This window comes from Hippoglossus stenolepis, chromosome 21 (assembly GCF_022539355.2).
Source record: "Hippoglossus stenolepis isolate QCI-W04-F060 chromosome 21, HSTE1.2, whole genome shotgun sequence".
Taxonomy (NCBI): Eukaryota; Metazoa; Chordata; class Actinopteri; order Pleuronectiformes; family Pleuronectidae; genus Hippoglossus; species Hippoglossus stenolepis.
Window position 1 is genome coordinate 17,435,677 of NC_061503.1, and position 22,912 is coordinate 17,458,588.

At 47.1% G+C, this 22,912-nt stretch overlaps 1 protein-coding gene across 1 annotated transcript; it reads right to left on the bottom strand.

Annotated features, from left to right (window-relative positions):
* Positions 1-201: 201 nt before the first annotated feature.
* Positions 202-17,831, bottom strand: wnt3 (wingless-type MMTV integration site family, member 3). Its single transcript, XM_035145983.2, has 4 exons — positions 17,461-17,831; positions 6,223-6,464; positions 3,333-3,598; positions 202-712 (listed from the first exon to the last, which is right to left on the bottom strand). Exons 1-4 carry the CDS (start codon positions 17,538-17,540, stop codon positions 233-235), a joined length of 1,068 nt encoding a protein of 355 aa, XP_035001874.1. The 5' UTR covers positions 17,541-17,831; the 3' UTR covers positions 202-232.
* Positions 17,832-22,912: the final 5,081 nt, after the last annotated feature.

Below are 22,912 nucleotides of genomic sequence, written 5' to 3' on the forward strand. Positions count from 1 at the left end.
GCAGTGTGTTGAGCTCTCTCAGCCACCGTAGTTTTAGCTGTTTGCGTGTGGACGAGAGGCTCAGAGGGAAAAGTTCATTTAGCTAAATATCTGCATTAGTGTGGACGGGGGGTTTAAAGGTGTATAAGTTGAGTGTGTTTCTGTGTGCGTGTCTGGAGAGCTGGGAAGTCGACGTTGGGAGTGGGGGGGGCAGCACTTGAAGTCCAGCAGTCCGTTTGCCTGAGGCCTCCTCTCACTTGCACGTGTGCACGTCATAGACGCGCACGCACTCCTGACAGCTGACGTAGCAGCACCAGTGGAAGATGCAGTGGCACTTCTCCTTGCGTTTCTCAGTCCGGGTGTTGTGGCCGCGGCCGCAGCACAGCAGGTCGCAGCCCTCGATGCCGTGGGACGACACGTTGCAGACCCGGTCGCGTGTCCCGAACGAGCCCGTCTCTGTGTTGGGCTCGCAGAAGTTGGGCGAGCCCTCGTAGTAGACCAGGTCGCGCTCGGTGGGATGCTTGAAGAAGGCGTACTTGACCCGCAGCGTCTCCACCCAGCCGCGCGACTCCCGGTGCTTCTCCACCACCATCTCCGAGGCGCTGTCGTACTTGTCTTTCAGGTAGTCGCCCAGCATGCGGAAGTCCGGCTGCGCCCACCAACACGTCTTCACCTCGCAGCTTCCCGACAGGCCGTGGCATTTGCAGCGCAGGTGCATGTGGTCGAGGATGGTCTGAGGGCAGAGGACACGTTTAGGTTCAACTTGTAGGAAAATGTCAACACCTCAGCTTCTGGAATAAATATACACTTGAAATTATAACATCTATCTAAAGAGAATCGGACTCTGCACGATATTCAAGTTGATCATTTAAATTAGTGTTATTAATTGTCAATTGCTGCAGCTCCTCTTTTCAGCCTCTGTCTGAAACACTTGATTTTCACTCCTGTCTCTTTAAGGCCCCCTGATTGGCCAGCTTGTCCAATCTGTCGTGATTGGTCAACCACCTCCGACGTGCATTATGCATATGTGGGGTATTGTGACATCACAATGATGCGTAAGTATCGGTCTTTTCAACTCTGCAGAACTTTTACATTCACAAGAAAAAACGTTATAACACAGTAGAGGAAAGAAACAGTGAAAAAACATCACGTCTCCTTTGATTTAAACCAAAACGCAGCTATTTATGGATCTGGCGAGCGTTCAACATTTGAAACATTTGAATTACTTTTATTTCCTGATGCCTTTGAGCAACACTTGAGATCAAAAGGTCCCCTCGGCTTTGAGTGGCAGCTCCATCAGCTTGGAGTCGCGGCAGTTTCAGCAGATTCCAAAACATGAGGCACGGTCATGAATATTTAAACTTTTCTAACGCTGTAGAACGCATCACTGCAGCAGATCCACATGTTCTGATTTATTTTTCTTCGTCAATAAACCCCAAAAGATCTTTTACCGGTGGAGCCTTTGATCTGTGGACTTTTATTAACAATTTCCACAGGAACTAAATCAATAAAGCAACAAGCTGAAAGAATCTTTCCTTCCAAATGTGCTCATCCTCAAAGTGCTGGTTTTAATTTGAGAAGTGACTCATTGCTTGTGTGACAGTCGCCACCTCAGCTCTGATGGAATCCGATGGTTAGAAATTTAACAGGAAATTCAATAATGCAGACGAACAAAACCACTAAAGACTCGGAGCCGGCCAAGAATAACAATACGCCACTGGCTGCAGTTTACTGAAGTGCGGTGCAGCTGTGGAGTACAGAGGGCCTAATTCCCTCTGAAGTCACTGGCTCACTCCGTGACTGTGCTGCCGCGGGGCCAGTTTTACCTTTGTGTTGTGATTGTGTTGTGCTTTAATTCTGCGGCTATATTTAGCCGCAGAATTCCCCTCGGCTGCGGCGGAAGGCAGGTGGCTGTGGCACCTCTGGCTGAGGAGGGGGGGGAGGGGGGGTAGATATACTGGTGACATCACACTGAGCCTGTCATGCCAACATCAGGTCCCAGGGGCCCTCGGGGCTAAGTAGAGGAGCGTGAGAGGGCCAGGTGGAGACGAGGCTCCTGACACTGCTGCCGTTCACTTCGCTCCTGTGGTCTCTGACTGCTCCTGTGTGCGCTCATCAAAGACTTGTCTTGTTGCCGTGTGGTCCCTCCGTTTGCCCCTCGGCCAGCAGCCGGGGATTCTAGTTTCTCCCGGTGGTGACAGCAGCCACTGATGTTTTAAGTCTGGGCTGATTTCCTTCTTTCTCCCCAACCCCCGAACTCCTCAAGCTCGGGATATTTGACTGTCAGGGGCTTTTTTATTTCATTGGGATGCAAGGCATGAAAGGCGAGTGTGTGTGTGTGTGTGGGGGCACGGCAGCAATGAGGGTGTGTTGCCGTGATGAGCAATTAAACAGTCATTCAAAGTCAAGTGCTCATTTTCAGGTGGAAGCTCAGAAATGTGCGGACGAGTCGAAAACCAAATCCCGACCCGTCACATGAACAATTATAAAATCCTGAACGATAAAGTTTCCTGGATGAATTCACTCTGTCTCAGAGAAACTTATCGCCCAGAGTTTGCTGCACTTTCAGTTTTCACCTTCTGCTGTAACGCATAACGCACATTGTGCTGAGGTTGTCTGACACAACAACACAACCTGTGTTTATCTCGCAGTCAGTTGCAGATACTCAGTGAATCTTGTGAACATTACACCTCTGCTGTCAGATCTGTTTAGTCCTGTGATATTCAATATGTTCACTATCTGGACAAAAGTATGTGGACCTTCTCCTTTTGGGAAGCTCTTTCCAGAAAGGTGGACGCTTGTCATCGTAAAATACTGCAAAGGATGTTAGACAATCACATATGAATCTTCTTCTTTCTTCTTCTTTGTTCGGTTTATTGGCGGGTGGCCACCAACGTTAAGGTGCATTACCGCCATCTACTGGAGCTGCTTCTTCTTCTTCTACTTCTTCTACTCACTACGCCTCGTCAGTAGCTCGGCCGTGACATCGATGGCTGACGTTTGCAGGATGCATTGCCTAGCGGGTAGTCTGACACGCCCACTAACAGAGCCAGGTAAAGCGAGGGCGGAGGCTGAGAGGGGCAGCTGACCAATCAGAGCGGACTGGGTTTTATCAGGAGGGGGGGGTCTTAAAGAGACAGGAGCGAAAACCAAGTGTTTCAGACAGAGGCTGAAGAGAGGAGCTGCAGCAGTGGACAGAATGAGTAGAGTGATATGTTTTCAGAACATAAGAGCATGAAAACCTTTTCGAGTAATAACCCAAATTAGAATTATGAACCTGAATATGAGCAGAATATGGATACAGGATATTAACAGTACATCTTTGCACAGGGGCTTCACATGTGTCTGTTTACCGTGCGTCCGGCCTCGTTGTTGTGCCGGTTCATTGCCGAGCGAGCATCAGGGCGGTTCTCTCTGGCGTCGGCAAACTCTCTGGACACCAGGACCCCAAACTCCGCGTCCTCGCTGCAGCCGCCCCACTTCCAGCCCTCGCCGGGGGGTCCCTTGTGATGGGAGTCGCAGCCGCACATGGTGGACGTGCCCTCAGCGCAGGAGCGCGTCACCGCGAAGGCGACGCCTGCCGAGGCTATGGCGTGCACAAACGCTGACTCTCTGGTCGCTGAGGGGGACAGATGCAGACAGACAGGGAGACAGAGTCAGTCTTTTGTTCAACATGGACAACATGTACTGCTGCCGTCATCCACAGAGCCAGGATCCCTCCAGGCAAACGTCTTTTAACACAACACTTCATCTTTGAGAAGCGACATTTACATACCTGTAAAAAAAAACAGCAAGGCATACCTCTAACCCCCAACCTCTCATATTTATTTAACAATAAGAAAACACGGTTCACACTATTTTCCAACGATCATCAGCGGTGATGAGGAAGCAAAGTGAAGGAGCCTAGAAGCAGAGTCCCTGCAGTGACATCAGCCCATTGTGGTTGTGTCAGGACGGCCTAACGCTCAGTGGGATCTCAGTGACCTCCTGTCATCCCTGAGGTGCGCTGCTTTGCATCTGGATAGTGTTTCAGGAATGTTGTCACCCCCCCCCACCCCTCCATCCAGAGCCCAAGGCCTGCTGGTGAAACCGAGCGGTGTGTCAGTGCCGCTTCTTTTTCAACACTGAGGGATGGAGTTACGCCTCCTTTGAAGGCAACAGCTTATTATGTAACCAGACACCATTGTTTCACAATCACAGCACACTTACCGTGGCTCACCCGTTACATTCTACTAGCTCTGTTACACACACACACACACAGGTAGGGGTACGAGGTGGCCTTAAGCGGCGGCTTGACTTCTCAAGAGCATCGAGTGGCCTCTGTTCCTGATGTGCACAGTTGCGTCATCGTTGGAGTTCTTAAATTTGTATGAACACGACCCGGAGAATTAAATTTGTGTTTCCCAGACCACAACGGCTACTAAAGCCAGAAATTCCTGTGCTACTCCGCTGCCACAGAAGCCACAGATACAGTTTACTAATGTTTGGTTGGAGGCTACTCATATTTTCCCACCCTGAACGAGACGGCACAACAAAAATACACTTTTCATGCTCCGTGTTTTTGCCTGTTGAGCTGCTACGATCCCACAACGGTCAATATTTGTAGTGAATCTTGAAGCTGTTTGACGTTTGAGTGTGTGTTTGTAGAAGAGGGATCGTCTGATGTGGTCTTTTATTGAGAAAATGTAATGCAGATGCTGCAAACCCATAAATCACACATACTTTATGTCTGGTAACATTTTAAAAACACAAACTTCGGGCATGTGTTGACTGTTGAGATCCAGAGCCTCTATACATTTATTTTCACTGTTCATTCCCAGTAAAAAGATGCAGTTTCAGTCTAAATCTCCAGTGAACCCGTCCATGATGACCCACAGTCCTCAGGTTGGGCATCCCCGCTCGCCCTGGCAAGCCTCACTGGGCCCTCCACAACATGGGCCTGTGAGCCCTGGGCCCCGGGAGCCCTGGCTGTTAGCCAAGGCTAGCGCAGCTCCTGCTACCTGCTGGGCCCATCAATCCGCCTTTGTTTCCCTTGTGTCACACTGTATTATCCGCACAAAGGGCCCAGCGACTCGCGCCCCCGCAGCCCCGCTCTGCCCGGAGCTGGCATTCCCCAAACTCCCTAACTCCCTCCCCTCTCCCCTCCACCAACACCCTGAGCTGAAATCCCATACACCACCACCCACCACAGGACCTCAGCCCCCCCGTTTCCTCCCGGCGTCCACCAACTGCACCGCCATGGCCAACACGCAGAGCACGGTGCCCGCGGCTGGTAGCGCTCTCCTCTCTAACGTCGAACACTTCCATCCTTCATCCCCTTCATCTCTGCTTCCTTTCCTACGCCCCTTGCTTCCTTCCCTTCCCTGTCCCAAAGTGCACACCCAGGCTAGGTTGGGAGAGATCCCCTTTCAGCCTGTTTTCATGACAGAGTCAAAAGGGCGTGTGAATGGGGCGTCCGTGGGAGCTGGACTGTGTGAGGCGAGCACTGGTCTTCATGCACAGTAGGGGTTGAGCGGAGCCCCCCAGCCCTTTTCTATTGCCTGTAATCTCATTTGGCCTCCCCTCTCCCTTTTATTTGACTGAGGAGCTTGGACTGCTCACGCTGCCCATTTCTGCCCAGATTCTTTCCCCTCTGACACACAGGGTAATTCATTTCCAATCAGCAGCCTCACAAACACACAAACTTCTAGCTTCATAATTAGGGAGTGTGAATAAAGCAGGACACCTGCACCTACTGTTTCCCCGCTGTCAGGTTTACTTGGACGCTTAAAGCCCAATTAGTATTCTGAGTGTGAAGCGTGTGATGGATGTCTCCAGTATATCACCTGCACTTGTCAGGCTCTGTTGATGGATTTACCTCGCTGACCCTCTTTCATGTATTAGAGTGTAAACACGCTCGGAAAAAACCCGAAAATAAGCCTCTGACTCTGCAGACAAATGCGAAACTGAAGTGGATGGAGGTTGGATAATGTGTCAGTGCTTGTAGCTGCGCTCATTTCTCGATGCAGCCAGGAAAGGTGTATATTATTGTAATTGCTCCAGCTAGTCAGCAAAAGCCCAGAGAACAAGCAGTGATGAGCCTCAGGGTGGAAAACAGGTAAACGCTGCTGTTTTGTAACAGCTTGCAAAAGCCGCAGCAATACAGCCTCACATTTTTACAGCTGTGTGTTGTTTGGCACATAATCCAGTTATAGATGCATCCCTGCAAAATACAGCTACTACTTACACAGAAAAGAAATCTACCTTTATCTAGCACTGGGCCAAAGATGGCGAGGTTGTCCTTGATGGTGGTGCAGTTCCATCGCCGGCCCCTGAACTGGTGCTGGCACTCCTGGATCCCCAGCTTCACACCTTCCGCCACGCTGGGCATGATCTCTATGTAGTTGCGGCAGAAGCGCAGCTGCTTGGGCACCAGGCCGGGGATGGAGCCGCACAGGATGGGTTGGGAGCCCAGAGAGGAGTACTGCTGCCCAAGGGCCAGGGACCTGCGCAGAGAGGGAGAGCATCGTTAAGTCTGTCGGAAATTAATTCTGGTTGGCATTAAATGTGTCGTCAGATTTGTGGTTTTCATATCATGTTCTTCCGTAAACTTTGCCATTCTAACGAATGAGGAATGAAAAGTTTCGACATACAAACTCTGTATGTGTTTTATCAGCCCTGGGGCATTCACAAGTTTAAAGAACGTGGGAATTTAAGCCACCCGCCTCACAGTACAAGCCCGTGCCCTGAACTCAACCCCACAACAGCGACGCTGGTGGTAGTGGTGACCTGAGGCCTCCGTGAAAGAGAAGCTCCTCCACAAGAGGGACCGCTTCTGCGTTAATCTCAGGTTTTACTGTAAGCAGAGCTCTGTGACAATACAGTCATTCATACTGGAGTGTTTTATTGACTTATCTGCTTAATGTAATTTATACCAGGAGCTCCTGTTTATTTTGTCTCTTTTTTCCAGCAGCAGCGGAGGAGGAGGAGGAGGAGGAGGAGGAGGAGGAGGCTAATAGGCCCACTTCAGGGCAGGGATACAAGCTATTAGCTCTGACTTTTCAAAGCACTTGTTAGCATACACAGACCTGCAGATCTGACAGATAACACACAAGAACCTGTCTGTTTAGTTCAGAAAAAGCCCCTTCGTAGAATTTCTAATTTACGAGAACACCTGCACCATCAATAATCTGCTTTTCTGGAGTTGATGTTGTAAGAAAGGAGCTGAGCTTCGCTGGTGACGGACAAAAACAAGATATCTAAAGATGCATGTCTCACCAGAAGGCTCGTGCTGATGTGCCAGAGCGGGGATTAATCACCACCATGAGACAGATCATCTTGAGATGCCAGAAACCATTATAGTTTCATTTAAGTAATTAATTTTAATTGGTTTCTATTAAATAAAAGAGAGGGAGAAGAGATGTTTGCCGTGCCCATGTTTTAACACGCTTTTTGTGATGACAAGCTTAAACAAAACTTTGGTTTCTTCCTGCAGATCATGCGTTTGTTGTAGGAAGTCGGACTCAGATTTCTTGTTTATATATTTCTGAGCCTCCCGTGTTTTCCAGAATTCTCTGTGTTACTTCAGTCGATGTGGAGATGTGCTGCCAATTCAAGCTCATCGCCACCGTCGACGCTCCAGCACTTGGCGGACAGCGTGGCGCTGGAAGCCGTGAGAGGACCACGGAGGAACAATTGACACAGATCAGATCAGAGCGCCACTCAGGATGACCTCAGGACCCCCGCAGGGCGCAACCCAATCACAGCAGCCACTGACTCTGACAGATGAGTGCAGCGCCGTGCCCCACCCCGACACAAAAGTTAAGCCATTGAAGTCACGGTGAAAAAAATCCCCCCTCAGATAGGTTCACGGCTCTTGTGCACTTTTGCTTTCTACTTATGGCCGCCACCAAAACCCTGCCCCCCCCCCACGTCCCATCAGCCCCTCTCCCCTCCCGCTCACTGTATTTGATCTCAGGTGAGCATTGTTGCAGCAGGCTCTCGGGGATCAAGGTCTGATCAAGGGGAGCTTACGCACTGAGACGTGAGGCTGGAGCTGTTTTTGCTTTTCCAGCTGGTCTTATGGATATATGATGATCACATAATCAGAGTGAGTCACTTGATGACTGACGCTGATACACAACAAACAGCTCGTGAGTTTCAAACAGAGCAGCTCCTCAGAGACGGAGCAGTGAAACTAGCAGAAACACTCATGTGCATGAATAAAGATACGTCCCACGACTTCATAGTTGAAACTTAAAATGCTGTTTTGCCCAGTTTGATGTTCGCCTGCAGACTCAGTCATTTGATCGACCTCATCAATCTCCGTTCGTGTTCTTGTCTCGAGTTTACCCGAGCGAAGGCAGCCACATTAGCTCATCTGCCGATACTCCACCGAGTTCAAGTGTTGCTGACTTCACTCTGTCTGGTGACTGAGTGACTAAGGACCTTAATTACACTGTCTGCTGGTTTGGTTACTGCCCATTAATGTCTGAGTCGTGAGATGGGACCACAGCAAAAACGATGCCGTGCACAGAGCTTGGACTTGAACTCTGGTGTTTTCCCCCATAACATCAGTTCAATATCTCTTGTTTGAATCATATATCTTTGCATTTAGAGCACTGTGCCAACCTGTGGTATATTTTAGGTTTCAGTCAGGAAAGCTAAACTGCTGAGATATAATTCCCTTGGCCGGTGAATCCAGGATTTCTGATGGAATCAATTAGCTAACCGCACGGGACTTTGTGGTGGCCGTAGCATGTTTAGACTACAGCCCGTGGATCTGCCAGCCTATTTGTCTTTGTTTGCAAAGGATGTGCATCATTTGATCCGTACGGACAGACGAGATGAAAGGGATATCTTTTTGGCGAGGTGCTAATGAGAGTCTTAACCCTCGGGGGCTGTGAGGCGTGTCGTGCAAACAGACTCATGCATGCAGACCACATGTGTGCCACGCTGATCCTGCCTGCTTCGCCTCACTTCTCGGAAGCCACAAGCGACGTGTCTCGACCGAGCGAGGGAGCAGCAGAGACCTCCGCAGAGGCAGAATGCCGGGGGAATCCGCTGCAGGGGCCGAGACGAGCAGCAGAGCAGCAGCGAACTGCAGGGCTTGGCAGGTGCATGCCCGGGCAGGTCCGAATGGGGCCTCTACTGGCCTGGAGGGGTTTTACGGCTTGGTTGGGGTTTTTCTCGGTTTCTAAACTGCGCAGATTTGAAAGTATGATGGGCTGCTGGAAACCACAGAAATGAGGCAGAGGAAACAAAGGGATTCCACCACACACCTTGCTGAAGGGTGGAAATTCACACAATCAAGACACTGTCAACACAAACTTTTGCCCCCGACCGCTCCCGGTGCAGTAAAATCACCTCTTCAATCTCCTGCTTAGAAAAGTTGCATCTTGTTTTTGTTTAGTCTCTGAGCGAACTTGAGTCAACGGGTGAGTCAAGGAATCTCGTAGAGTCAGAAATGTGTTGCAGCTGCTCTTGTGGGAGGTCTGCATTACAGGGGTCAGCGTGTAGCACATGTCTGTGCACAGATGAGCTTCTCTTTGTGTGACAGCCTCTCAAGTCCAGAGGCACGAGAGGTACCAGGTGAACCTCTGAACCTGTTGAGCAGAACGTGACATGTGACCCCACGGCCTTTAGCCTGGTGGCCTGTACAGAAACAGCCTGAAGTTCATGACCAGGGTTCGTTCAGGCTGTTTGCATCGGGAGTCAAATAGAAGCTCGTGACGATGAAATGTTGCTCGTATACAAACTCAAATTCTCTGAGGTGCGATCGAACTTGACTTTGATAAGGATCCTCAGGTTTGTTTTGGGTCCTGGGTCAAACTTTGGTGTAATAGTCGACACCAAAAAAGGGTGTAGATGTGTTGCTTCCAGTTTCCGTCTTTATTCAGACACGTTAGCATATTCAAGATTTTTTGTACTATTTGCACAGCATTAGAAGAATCTTGAAGAATCTAGAAATCTAGTGACATATTAAACGTAAAATGATGAAGACTACATCCAATTATATCATATATTTTTCAAGGTTAACCTCATATTTTTGTGTAATCTGCAAAGCTTGTAGCCATATTAGCTTGTTTGCTAAATCAATAAATCTGACTTTCATCTAGTTTAGTCATTTTATTTTCGTTGAAACAGTTTTCTAACTCTATTTTAACTTTGGAGGCTGCGATTTGGACACTTGGTCCACTCACTTAGCATCAATGAGGTCAAACTGAGTATTACAAACATATATTTAAGACATAAACCTTAAATATACTTTTTTTTAGAATCAGGGGCTGAAAATAATCCAGTTTGATGAACTTAGAAAGCAACGTTAAATGAAACCATCAGAATCGAACCCTCACGGTGGCCCTTCATGTACGAGCTGTAGTTAAACACATCATCAGTCGTTTATATACATCATATAATATAGTATAATCATCACAGTGAAACAAGGGTTGAGTTGCTACTTGTTAAGTTCTCACTTCCAACCACGTTATCACTCATGAGAGGAAAAGGGTGGGTGCATTTTTCCTAATGCCCATCCTGTGCAATCATTTTAACGGCCTTTGTTCTGTAACATGCTGAAAACTGTTACAGATGATGATATAATTTTTCCAAATTTCGTTTAATCACACGCTGAGACGCTCTCTGGGCGATTGCTGTCAGGTCGACTGCGACGGATGATGTGTTAAACTCCACCTCGTACGTGGAGGGCCACAATTAGGGTGGGATTCTGATGGTTTCATTTTGGATCACTTTCCCAGTTTGTAAATTTCCAGGATTGTTTTTTCCAGGGTCGGATTCTAATTATTCTTTTTTTGTCTCCTGTCTTTCATTTCATAAGCAAAGAGCAAGTTTAGATTAGAAAACATTCAACTTCATTGTCAATTATAAAGTGCAAATAGTAGATTAAGTTATAAATGTTTATAAATGTTTGACACAGATAAACTGAGTTAGAAAGGATTTTGCCTTTACACGTGTTCCAACCCGTGTCCAAACAAGTTCACTTATTTCATTACAGAGAAATCAATAACGTTAGCTTGTGCCGAGTTAGCGCCTCGAGCGCTGCGTACCAAGTGGGTTCTGTCACTGCAGTAGGAGACTGAAAATACTGTTTGCATTAAACTTTAATCTACCTCTAATTTACCTCTATATGTCCATGCCTCAGCTCAACTTGTCAGATTCGCCCGCGGGGCATCGCGCCGCTAAACGAGGAGTGAAGTCAGAGACGTGTGCGCTGAAAACACCGCCATCAGAATCTCATTTGTGAATCCCACAACAGAGTCTGCGGGGAGATGAAGACACTCGAAAGAGAGTAAGTGGGCCATGGAAGGCCCGAGGATGGGACTTTTCCTGGTGGAACCTGGAATGCAAAGCTGCTGCCTGTGTTTTCTGTTGTCTTCTCTTTGGCACACTTTTGATTTGTGGTCCAACAGCTCCTGGCTGATCAGATAAAAAATGACAGGACCACTGAAAAATTGTTTCAACCTGTTCTTTTCCCTCCTCTCGCTTCCCTCTGCAGACTGTAGCAGGGAGTGTGGAGTTGGGACAAGGAAGCCCTGCAGTCACAAATATGGAGACGCGACGAGGGAAACCGAACAAGGTATAAACTTGTAAACCTGCCTGTCAGGGAGAAGCAGGAGCTCGGCACTGACGACTGCACGTCAGACGGGAAGCTCGGTGTCGGGCTGCCTGAGGTGGACACAGCGGAGTCTGAGCTGTTGTCGTTTAAAGGACAGAGCTTGTTTGAATGGGAGTCGTGAGGGACCGTGAATGAACCACAACTCAAACAGCACATTGTTCCCTGACACTGCTCATTAGTGGCTGCTTGTTGGCACCGCTGCTCGAATTCTCTGCAGTAATGCATCCTATGCAAATCATAACTCGTAATGGATCGTCTGGAATCTACGACTGGAATCTTCGACAGAAGTAATTAAAAAGAAAAAACTGCTGTTGACTTTTCGAACCCGTTAGCGCAGCTTCCCGGCCGATAGACGTTACAGAGGCAGAGTCGCTGCCAGCGCTGGTTTATAAACTCATTACCCTCTCATCTGCTGGTTCCCGCCTTTATTAATCCAATAGTCATGTATATTTGGACTTTTACATTTTACATTTTCACCCATGCAAAGAGCAATGTGGTTTCATGTCAATACTTTATTTGTTCCAGGCTGAACTGTACGAAAACTGGCATCAAACTTCAGGTCAGATCTTGTTATACATTTATTATTATATTTCTCAATTTGATATATTAGAAATTGTATTTTGTATAAGTAATGAAATTCTAATTTCAAAGACTCCCAATCCCATAACCCGGCAAATTATTACCACAGCCCAAATCCTCTGCATTTGTTTGTTTGTGAGCAGGATTAGGCAAAAACTACTTAACCGATTTCTGTAAAAGTTTGAGAAGGGGCGGACGATAACCCAACGAAGAACCCAATAAATTCTGGTGTGGATCCAGGATTTTTTTTAATGTTCTATATCATTGTGAGTTCGGCCATTTTTCAACATTTCAGTTGATTCCTCAGAGAATAATTCAGGGATCTTAAAGAAAATAGGGGCTTGTTTGGTGCAGATCCAAATTTCAGTGTGTTTGGCGTAGGAATGAGCTGATCACCGCGTCTTCATTAATCACATTTAGATGAAGTCGTGTGATTCCAGAGACACTTTCTGAACATTTTTGTCCGTGACGATATAAACTGGATCCCAGACACTGAGTGACCGTCCTCTCTTCCTGTCCACGCCGCATGTTTCAGTGATTAGTTTGACCTGAGGGTTGAATCCAGGCTGCACAGGTGTGATCATCTCTGTCACCGACCCTGAGTGTCAGAGAAACTGCTGATAATGAACCTCTGCAACAAGCCATACAGGTGAGATCAGCCAGGTAATGAAGACTTTAAATATGGTGTGTGTGTGTGTGTGTGTGTGTGTGTGTGTGTGTGTGTGTGTGTCCCCTAATGATCCCTTTGCCCGGGGCCGTGGCCGTTCTCCCTTTGAGGAACCGTCCTGGCCTGTGTTTTAGTGCACCTAATAGCCGTGCGCTGCGGGACTCGGTCATTTCCTACACAAGCGTTTTGCATGTCCTTTGATGGTGGCTGGAGATTAGGACTCGCCCTCGCTGCTTTGAAATACCACTCTCCTTTGAACCTCTCACCTCGCTCGGGTTCGGCTGGATAATGTCGTCTCACGTGCACGATCACAGACGATACACTGGTGTAAAGATGTGGGAGATAACTGGAAACACGACTGGTGTATTACTACATCTGCCAAGGAGATGATGTTTGTTTGTTTGTTTGTTTGTTTGTTTGTTTGTTTGTTACGCACATTTCCATGAATCTTGGTGGAAGGATGAGACAAGAAACCATTAAATGAAGGCGCAGATCCAGTAAAACCTGTTGATCTAGTTTTTTTTTTCTTCGCTTTAACATAGCCAGATACGAAAATAGTTTTTACATTTTCACCAATGTCCTTGTGAATAATTCATGGAACTGGATGAAATAAAGCAGACGGATAAAAGGAACTGATATCGATGAGTGTGTGGGGATGTTTTGTTCACTTCCTTTAACATTGGGAGCTAAGGACTTTTTGTTTGTTTGTTTGTTTTATTATCCGTTAATGTCCCGGAGAATTATGTGTGAATCTTCAGAGAGTGTCTGGAATTTCGTGGAGATCCGAATAAAAATCTGGACGTGGTGGATTTAAATGTGCTTTTATTCGGGTAAAGGCTTTTTTCAGCTGCTGCACGATAACAAATAAACTATACCTCCAATCTGTAGCTGAGAAATGTGCCAATTCTAGATAGTTTTTGTGATTCTTTGAAATTTAAAGTTTTCCTATTCAACTTTTTAAACAATATTTTCCTCAGTGATGCCTCAGCAATGAAAATGCACCTGCTCCTGGGCTCAAGTCATTTTAAAACTTTCCTCACACAGACAACCGGTCCATATTTGTGAGGAAAACACATTTCTCGTGGAGACATTTCTCTCGGCCTTTAGTCCACATTTGCCTTTGATCCTGGCTCTGCGGCGGCAGCGGCGGCGCTCAGCCATTCAGAATGGAACCCTGACGTTTCTTATGAATGACATTCTTCTGGACCTTTCCTGCTCTTTTCTCCACCTTCCTTCGCAACGTCGGGAATAATACCCCGAACATCCCTGATCTTTACACACAGGGCAGCAGATGGAGGATTTTCTCGCTGTAAGAATCATTTAAGTGATCCCCTCTCCAGTGGTCGGGGTTGACGACTGGATGGAGGATTGGTGGCGGTGGTGATGGTGGAGGTGGCGGTGGTGGTGGGGGGGTGTCACAGTCAGATAATGACATTCCTGAGACCCAGAGATGGACTCTAGAGCCTCTTTAAGCCGCTCAGGTTGATCTGGAAAGGCTTTACTCGAGATCTTTTCGAGAGGTACGACTGATATTAGTGAGGTTCCCAAAACTTCCACAAGTAGAGCAAACACAATATTAGTCAGGAAGCTGTGTTTAAGCCTATGCATGCTCCCCAAATTTAATTAGAGGATGTGAAAAGCCTTAATCGTGTCCGGAATTCATTTTCACACAGAAGGCTTATACGTGTAATACTTCAAATGTATCCCTCTGCACATTGTTTTTGTCCTGATGATACAGATTTACTTCATTTTTTACTTGCATTACATTCGTCATTGCTCATTTTAGATTGTCAGACTTGATTTTGACGTTTCACCTGCAGTGGATGTGAAGCAGAACCAAGAAATATTGATGCTGATGATTTCAGGAACAGCAACCTTCATGCTGACCGTTATTTAAGACGTTGAGACATTTATAAATTCAATTGCATAATTTCTTCTTCCTCCCTTTGTTCCCTGTTTTGTTCTACACCCCCAACACTGTGCATCCCAAGTAACTGCAAACTGTATCTGCATGAGACGACTTCAAATCCCACCCAGCTCCAGAAAGATTAACACAAAGTTCACGGTGTCTCTGCTCTCCCAATGCATCTGTAGCTACAGCGATGATAGCGCGGGATTAGGAGAATAACAGTTATTGGATTGGAAGATCTCGTGGCTGCGCGGTGTGATATGACAGAGTTAAACCGATAATCCGCGCTGGTGCTCGGTGGCTGGCGTTGGACGGCGTTCAGCTGAGGTAATTCCTTGTTGAAAGTGACTGTCATCATGCACTTACATCCACTGCTGTTTATGCAAGAACACAAACACTGGGCTGGCTCACGCTGCACTTTGAGCTGTTCTCCAAATATGATGTTGATGAGTTAAGACACACTGACTCAACACAATAGCAGCAGTAGTACAATAGAGACTCTTATTAACAACTTTGGCACATCAGGCTCCTACATTTTGATATTAAACATGCAAAAAGTCAAAGAGCAGAGTTATTTTTCAGGTCAGGCGTCGTTAGATTATTGGAGAGAGACGCTGTGAGACCTGTGGATTAAGAGGACGTCACTCTGCCGTCGTAAATTCTCCCAAACTTAGATTTCGACCGTTTGGCTGCAAAACCACTTCTTCTCCAACATTCTTGCATTTCAAGAAGGCAATTTACTGCCCCGCTCACCTCTCCAAACCCACCTCATTTGCGTGCTATTCCCTCTTCTCCCTGCTACACCTCGTCCGCATGCATGCATATGTGCATATCACTGGAGTTATTTATGCTCTGTTTTGTTTTCAACACCCCGTCTTGTAAAAGCAAGGCTGCCAGGCATACAGCAGTCAAAACTCCTCTTCCCCTCCAACCCGTCCCACCATGGCTTGAGAATTTATGGCCAAGTCATCGCCCCTGAGACAGAAGCCGAGAGGAGTCTGCCGGGGCCCTCGCTGAAACTCGGCACCCTCTTGTTTGACACACCACCTCATTTCGTCTCCTCTTTGGACACGTTCAGCACCGCGGGGCTGATGCCACTGACAGCGCTGCTTGACACCCATTCGTCAGCACCTGCCCAGTCACCTGGAGCTACGGCTCGGCTTTTCATCTACCCCCCACCGTACGCCGGCCTGCATTTCAAAAAATTTGTTACCCAAATCAAAGGTGGTGCGCTTTGTTCAGGTTCGAACATTATACCAGTGTCATGTAAGCTGGTTAAACAAAGCAGCTGCAGGTAATTCACAGCCAGAGAGAAGCCAGGCTCTTTGTCACTGGTGTCTGATGGTTCTCGCTGAAGCCAGGACTGGGTGTAAAGTCCTCTTTGCCATTTACACTTCAACCCTGTGGCCTGTGTGCTTGGCAGCTGCCTGCTCTGTAAATGAAACCAGAAGATGCTAGCGGTTTGGACAGCAGCGCGCTGGGACCATATGCTAGTTGGGCAACTAAAAGTGCAGTAGCTCTGACAAGTATTGTGTCGTGAGCCAAAAGAGCTTTGTCATACGCCCACGCAAATATCACCAAAATTGAAGCTTTATGTTACAAAAGGAGACCAGGAGCTATGAGGTCAGCTGAATGTAGCTGAATATGTAATGAGATAAACCTCTAAATTTCAGTTGTTGGGGGCCAAAAGCGATCTGGGATAATTTAACAAAGAATTAAACCCTGCGGCACCTACACATATTGTCTCCTGACAAATCCGTAGTGGAGGGGTGGGTGGGGGGGGGGCTGTGGTACAATTGAGAAGCAAGATGATATGCTCAACTGTTTCTCTTTTTTTCTAATGGATTGATTTAATTACAGCTGATGCCCCATGGCAAGAATGCAAATATTTTTTCTTTTTTAATTGTGTGCAACTTTGTCAGTGCCCCCCCACCCCCCCAAAAAAACAATGTGCGTTGAATGCACGACCACCGAAAAATAAAAAAAGCTGACAAATAAAAAACAACAATTCACATCAATGCACGTCATGTTTCGGGGGCCGGCGGCCTGAATGTAGAACGGTGACGCACAATAGCAAAACAAACCAAATTGACCCTGATCATATAAGTCATTATTGTTGTACTTCCTGAGGAACTCACAAAATGATATGCTCGTATTTCAAGACAGAAATTGATGATGGTGGAGGAGAAGGGATCCTGTTCTGAGGCTTTTTCACGAGCAGCATCAGTTCTGTTCGCTGTGCTCGAGCCACGATTTATGTAATAACGAATGATCCGACTGACCCGCACTGTTGTGTGGAAACGCTCCGCAGCTCCTCGCAGTGCTGTTTTCAATTCATATCAACATGTCAACCGCTCGCTAACAAGTTCTTCTCCTTAAATTCAGAAAAATAACTCAGCATCTTTGGTAATTTAACGGCTCCCCAACTAAAAAAATTCTGCCTCTGTGCATCACAACATGCTCCAATGTGATAAATGGACATGAGTGTGGAGGGGAAAAGCACGGCGAGCCTTTTCCGTTACACTAGTATTTGAGGTTAAGATTTTTTGGGAATGGGCCGGAGAACATTTTTCCACGCAGTCAACTGAAAGTGCACATTCTGCCCTCTCAGAAATGATCATTTGACCAAATAAAAAAAAATAAAAAAAACAAGAGTCTCTCTCTTTATGTGGCCATAGGGGTCTGATGCTGAAACTGTGGATTTGTACTCACCACCAGATGGGATAGCCTCCAAGCACCCGCGAGCTGGACAACCACACACACATCAAATATCCAATCAGATACAAATCCATGAGGTAAGCCTTTGCAAGTGTGTGTGAGGAGGGCAAATGGATCAATGCATAGAACTTCCAGTAGGCAGTGAAGAAGAAGAAGAGTTTTCCAGGAAGAGGAGCTTTAGGGCAGCTTGATTGTTGAATGAGGGGAAAATTAAAATGATATTTGCAAAAAAAAAAAAAAAAAAATCTTCCTCCTGTTTTCCCCCTCTTCTTTTGAGTCGGGCCAGGAAAGTGTGTCTGTCTCCCAGTAGTTAAGAGAATAAGTGTCTCTCACACACATGCACACACGCTCCTACCCGTCCCTTCCTTCCCTCCCTCTCTCTGAGGTTCTTCCCTAAGGTAGATATCTTTTTCTCTCTCTCTCTACTTTTTCTCCTCAGGATGCCTCATCCACAGGCCCAATATTAAAGGGGGGGTGGCGGAGAGAAGGGTGCGGGGTGGGGTGGGGGTGGTGGGGGAGAATGAGGTTTTTTTGGAGATGTCAGCTGGCAAGCCAATCACAGGAGATGGCCTTAGGTTACGAAAAAAAATTATTATTCGTTCCCATCTGTCAATCACACGCCACCCCCTGGTAATGTGGAAAAGAAAGGAAAGAGTGAAAAAGAGGGAGGGAGGGAAACGGGAGAGGGAGGTATAGGGAGGGACACATGAAAAAAGGTAGAGTCGGCTTGTTACTCAACTTGTTTCCTTTACGTGATTACACAAAACAAAAAAGGAGAATGTATCAGCGGCTGGAGGTGAGCGGACGCCGGCCGGCTGCTCCTCAGGACACTCACATGTTGACATATTGATTTTTAGGGGTTGTGCCCTGACTAATTGATCCGGATACACAGTGCACACACACACACAAACTCACACACAGACACACACACACACATATATATACAGTGAATTTTCCAAATTGTTGTCCGCCCACCCCAACAGGGGAGAACATAAAAGGGGACACAATAAAGCCGTAAAGTGCGGCGGTGGCCGGGCCAGGCATGCAGGGGTTATATGCTCCGGCGGCCCAAAGGCAACACATTTTACATCAACACCATTGTCATTCTGATGGGCTGCGGGGCGAGCAGCCGCGGGACAGGAGGGGTGACGGAGGAGGGAAAGAGATAGAGAGTGAAAGAGGAGGGTGGGACACTTGTGATGGACTTAGCCTGGAGTAACCACGCATTCGATTCCCACTGAAGGAAACCGATCGGGGACGAATACAAACAAGACGCCCGGGCCGAGATCAAACAGAAGTCCTTGGTCGTGGCGGTGATAACAATCTAGTCGGGGAGTTGTGTCTCGGGGGATCACCGGTCGGTCGTCATGGAAAGAATGACCACCAAAGACGTGGCCACTGTGAAAGACATTTTCAAACCAATAATGACGGGGTGCATCGCTGCAAATTTCATACATGACTTCACAGAACATAACTTTTTATGAAAAGTGAGGTTTCGAAGTTTCTTTAGCGTCGGGATTGTTTTAATCGAACCACCAGTTTTCTGCTAGTTCTTAGCTGCACGCCCCTCAGAGGCCAGTTTCCCTGCAGTTCAATCCCAGCACACGATTCTCAAAAAGTGTGAATAAGAACCCAAAACAGGAGAATCCCCCTCGGTGGCATGTGAGCTGCATTTAAAGGCCCTTTTGGACCTAAACAGTAATTTTTAAATGTGAAGATTAAACGGTAAAAGGACGTTTTACGGCTTCGTCAGACCAGATGGATTACCTCACAGCAGACTGAGAGTGTGGAGCCATATGGAAACCAGCCTTTGGGAGATCTGCTTCCAAGCGAGGGAGGTCATAATGCGTTCAAACACAAATGTTTTATTGATTTCATCCTAATTTAATAATGCAGCAAAAGAAACAAAGTGATTTTATTGGACTCTGATACCTGTTTTTATCAAATATTAGAGTTTATGATGACAGGTGACTCAAACGTGACACTTTCCCTGCACCGAGTTTTTAACCGACGTCCCTCCAGAATGAATTCTGTCGCTCTTAAGTGATTTTAAATGTATTAGCCATATTTAAAATGAAGCAAAGAATATCTCAGTGCCTCCCTCTGTTGCCCGGGGACCTTTCTGCAGAGGACCTCCAGGTCACCACTGAGCTCGGCGGGCTCAGGGGGCTGGAAGGTCGCTCAGCAGGGGCTGGGAGCGTGCACTCTGCAGAGAGGAGGCCCGGTGCCCACCGCAGGGACCGAGCCACAGTGACCAAAGTCTGGAGGTCAGCAGTGGAGTGCCCCCGTTCACCCAGCCCCTCTTGTGTTTTATTCCTCCATAACAAAGAAGATAGGGAAACAGGCAGTGACTGAGCAGCACTCGACCTACCACCCAGCTTTGGGAAAGGGGTGGGGGGGGGGGGTCCTCCGACTCTCTAAATGTGACAATAATTGATAGATATCTTTGTGGAGCCAGTCTCCAGCCTGTCGTAGTGGGGAGTCTCCTACATTATTCCAATAAAGACGTCTTTTCAATGCCCCGAGTCGAGCTGCGATATGTCATGGTGGCGCTGACAATGAGGCAGGTCTGCTTTCGATCATGAACATTGTCGTGCGTTACGGCACTGTCAGAAATGTGCCGAGCTCAGCTCTGGGACTTGGATAACGGTTGCACTGTAAGGAGCGGTAAACGGTGTGCGGGGCCAGGGATGGATGGTGGGAATGTGACAGTGGTGTAATTTACGAGCGCAGGCAGAGGAATCAGTCTGCGGTCTGCATCTGAACAACATTGAAACCACATTTCCCAGGTTGGGGCCACAAGTGCAGAGCGAACTGTCTGGAACGGCGGCAGCGATTAAGGTCAAGAACACGGGAGCCAGCAACACTTGTGGTGGTGTTTTGAGTGGTGGTGTTTTGAGTGGTGGTGTTTTGTACAGATGTCTGCAGAGGAAGGCCTCGGTCTGCGTGTCTGCATCAGTAGGTGCACGGGAGGGGAGGCGCACACAGAGCTCCCCTACCGGGCCGGTTTCTACGGTGACCTGAGAAAGGCCGTAACCAGGTCCGGCTCTTTCTAAGGCCTAATCAGCGTATTACCACAAAGAAGGACATGTGTTCGCCCCCCCCTCCCCACCTCCCTCTCCCCACCTCCCTTCCCTCCCCTACTCAATCCGAACAGCATGGCTGGACACAGGCAGCCAATAAAACCAGGATTAGGAGGGTATCTACACACACTGGGCTGAAGCGAAAAACTTTTTTGAACACGCCCAATCCCACCCTGCTCCGTTCACAAACTTCTTTTCATCGCTCCCTCATTCCTACCATCTTTCACTTTAGTTCACTTGCTCCCGTGTTTATATCCTTTGCTTTCAGAGCCCTCAGCCTATAAGCTCTTCACACAATGGGGCATCCAGAAATTACTCATTTTGCCGGAGCAGTTCAGCAAATTCCCAATGTCTCCTGCCCAGCTCCTCCTTTATACCCCGGATCCTGTGCTTTCTGTTTTTTTTTTTGGTGGTGGTGGCTCTATGATAATGAAACGTGCTCCATCACAATGACAAAGCTGTGCATGTGTTTGTTGAAGGGAGAGTTTGTATGAATTCACGCTCCTTTACATATTTTTGCATGAAATCACCTCCTCCTACATCACCTCACTTGAATTTCACAGGGTTTCTTTGGCCTCCAATTGTCAATCAATTGTGCGACTGATTGATTATTTTATAATAAAGTCCCAATGTGCAGTTCTTTTTCTCTTTGTACAGGAAGTGCATGATGATTTGTTGGAGCCTTCTGGGAGTCATGAGGCTGAAAGAGCTTCAGAGTCTCTTTCCTGTGTCCTGGAAGTGGACGAGTGTTGAAGATGATATCAATGCCTTTGTCAGGACTTTTTAAAACGACGGGACAAAGACGACAAGAACTCTTCCCCCAAATAAACCTTTTTCATTAGAGCAGCAAACACTTCATCCCTCTGCTGGTGTGTGTGTGTTTGTGTGAGTCACTCAGCAAGGTCCCACATGGAGGAGCCCAAAGCCCCGGCGTTCTTCAGCCGGACACTGAGGCGGCCTAATTAAAGGGCACTTAAGCCCCACAATGTGCGGCGGTGCAGGTTGGAGTTGGTGGGGGTCCCCGTCGAGAGGGACAGAATTCATGGCACTCGTAAACAAGGGAGTCCAGGACAGAGGGACAGAAGAGGGCTACGTGCCAGAGACTTTGTTCACACAAGATGAAGAGTCAACAGCCTCCCTATCCCTCACCCCTCCTCAGCCATCCCCCCTAATAACCACCTTCTTCAGAGGAGCTGCGAACACAATGCCCTCCCACTCCCCTCCTCTTGCTCTCAATCACTGTTGGGACAATGAGGAGAACCCCCCCACCCCCCCAACCCCAACCCACCACCACCACCTCCACCATCCTTCTGCCCCTCCCCGACCCCCAAACAGACACTTCTTTTATTGAAATTCTTTGGTGTTCTAATCCTCAGCTTCCTCCAGGGGCAATAATGGACTCCCTGCGTCAGCCTTTTCCAGCGGGGCCATCATCCGAGCCCGGCTGGGTCACAAGTCCACCTCTGCCATTGGAGAAAATCTGCCCCGGCACCGTCCAGCTCATCCACAGGCCAAACCAGTGCCAGTGCCATTGACCTGAGGAACATTACAGGCCACTCGTGTTTTTATATTCTCAAGTAACATTTGATTTAATTTGCTGAATATATTCAGGTACTTTACTCTTTAGATTTACAGCAGCCGTTGTAAATAATTTCCATATTTTTCCTTTTTTTGTTTTCATATTTATCCGTTTTTCTTTCTTCAATTTGAACACCGAGCATTTTCATGTAGCCTCACATTTGGCAGAAAGTGTGGAAAATGCTGTAAATGTGAAAATACCGGTGAAAACAAATTCTCAACAAATGAGCACGAGTGAAATGACAAGAAACAAAGAAATGAATGCTACAGATTATTCTGTGTATTTTCAGTGGTGAGTCGACTGTATTGAATTAATATTCCTGAGACTCCCCATTACAATATAGGAGGAGGAAAAAATCTATTGACACATCCCAGAATAACATTTTCAATTAAAACTGCACATTATAACTTTCATGAACGTGGGAGTTATTACAAGGTTGTTTGATTAGATCACACTAACTTCAGCTAGGTGTATCTAATACATTTGCAGAAGAGCATATATACAGACATATATATATATATATATATATATATATATGTAGATATTAAAACCTGCAGTTCTACATGCACAATTAACTTTATCCTTGAAAATTAGGAATCATGTGTAAAAGTAAATGTAGTAGATGTATTAGACTGTGGTTCTGTGTGTGTTTCTTCAGTGGTAACAGGGTTAATTAGTGGTGACAAGTAGAAACACACATTTCTTATATCATTTCTTATATCTCGACTGCACCTCTGTGCTCATGTTAAAATAAACTTCACTGAATCACAGCACCCCCCTCACA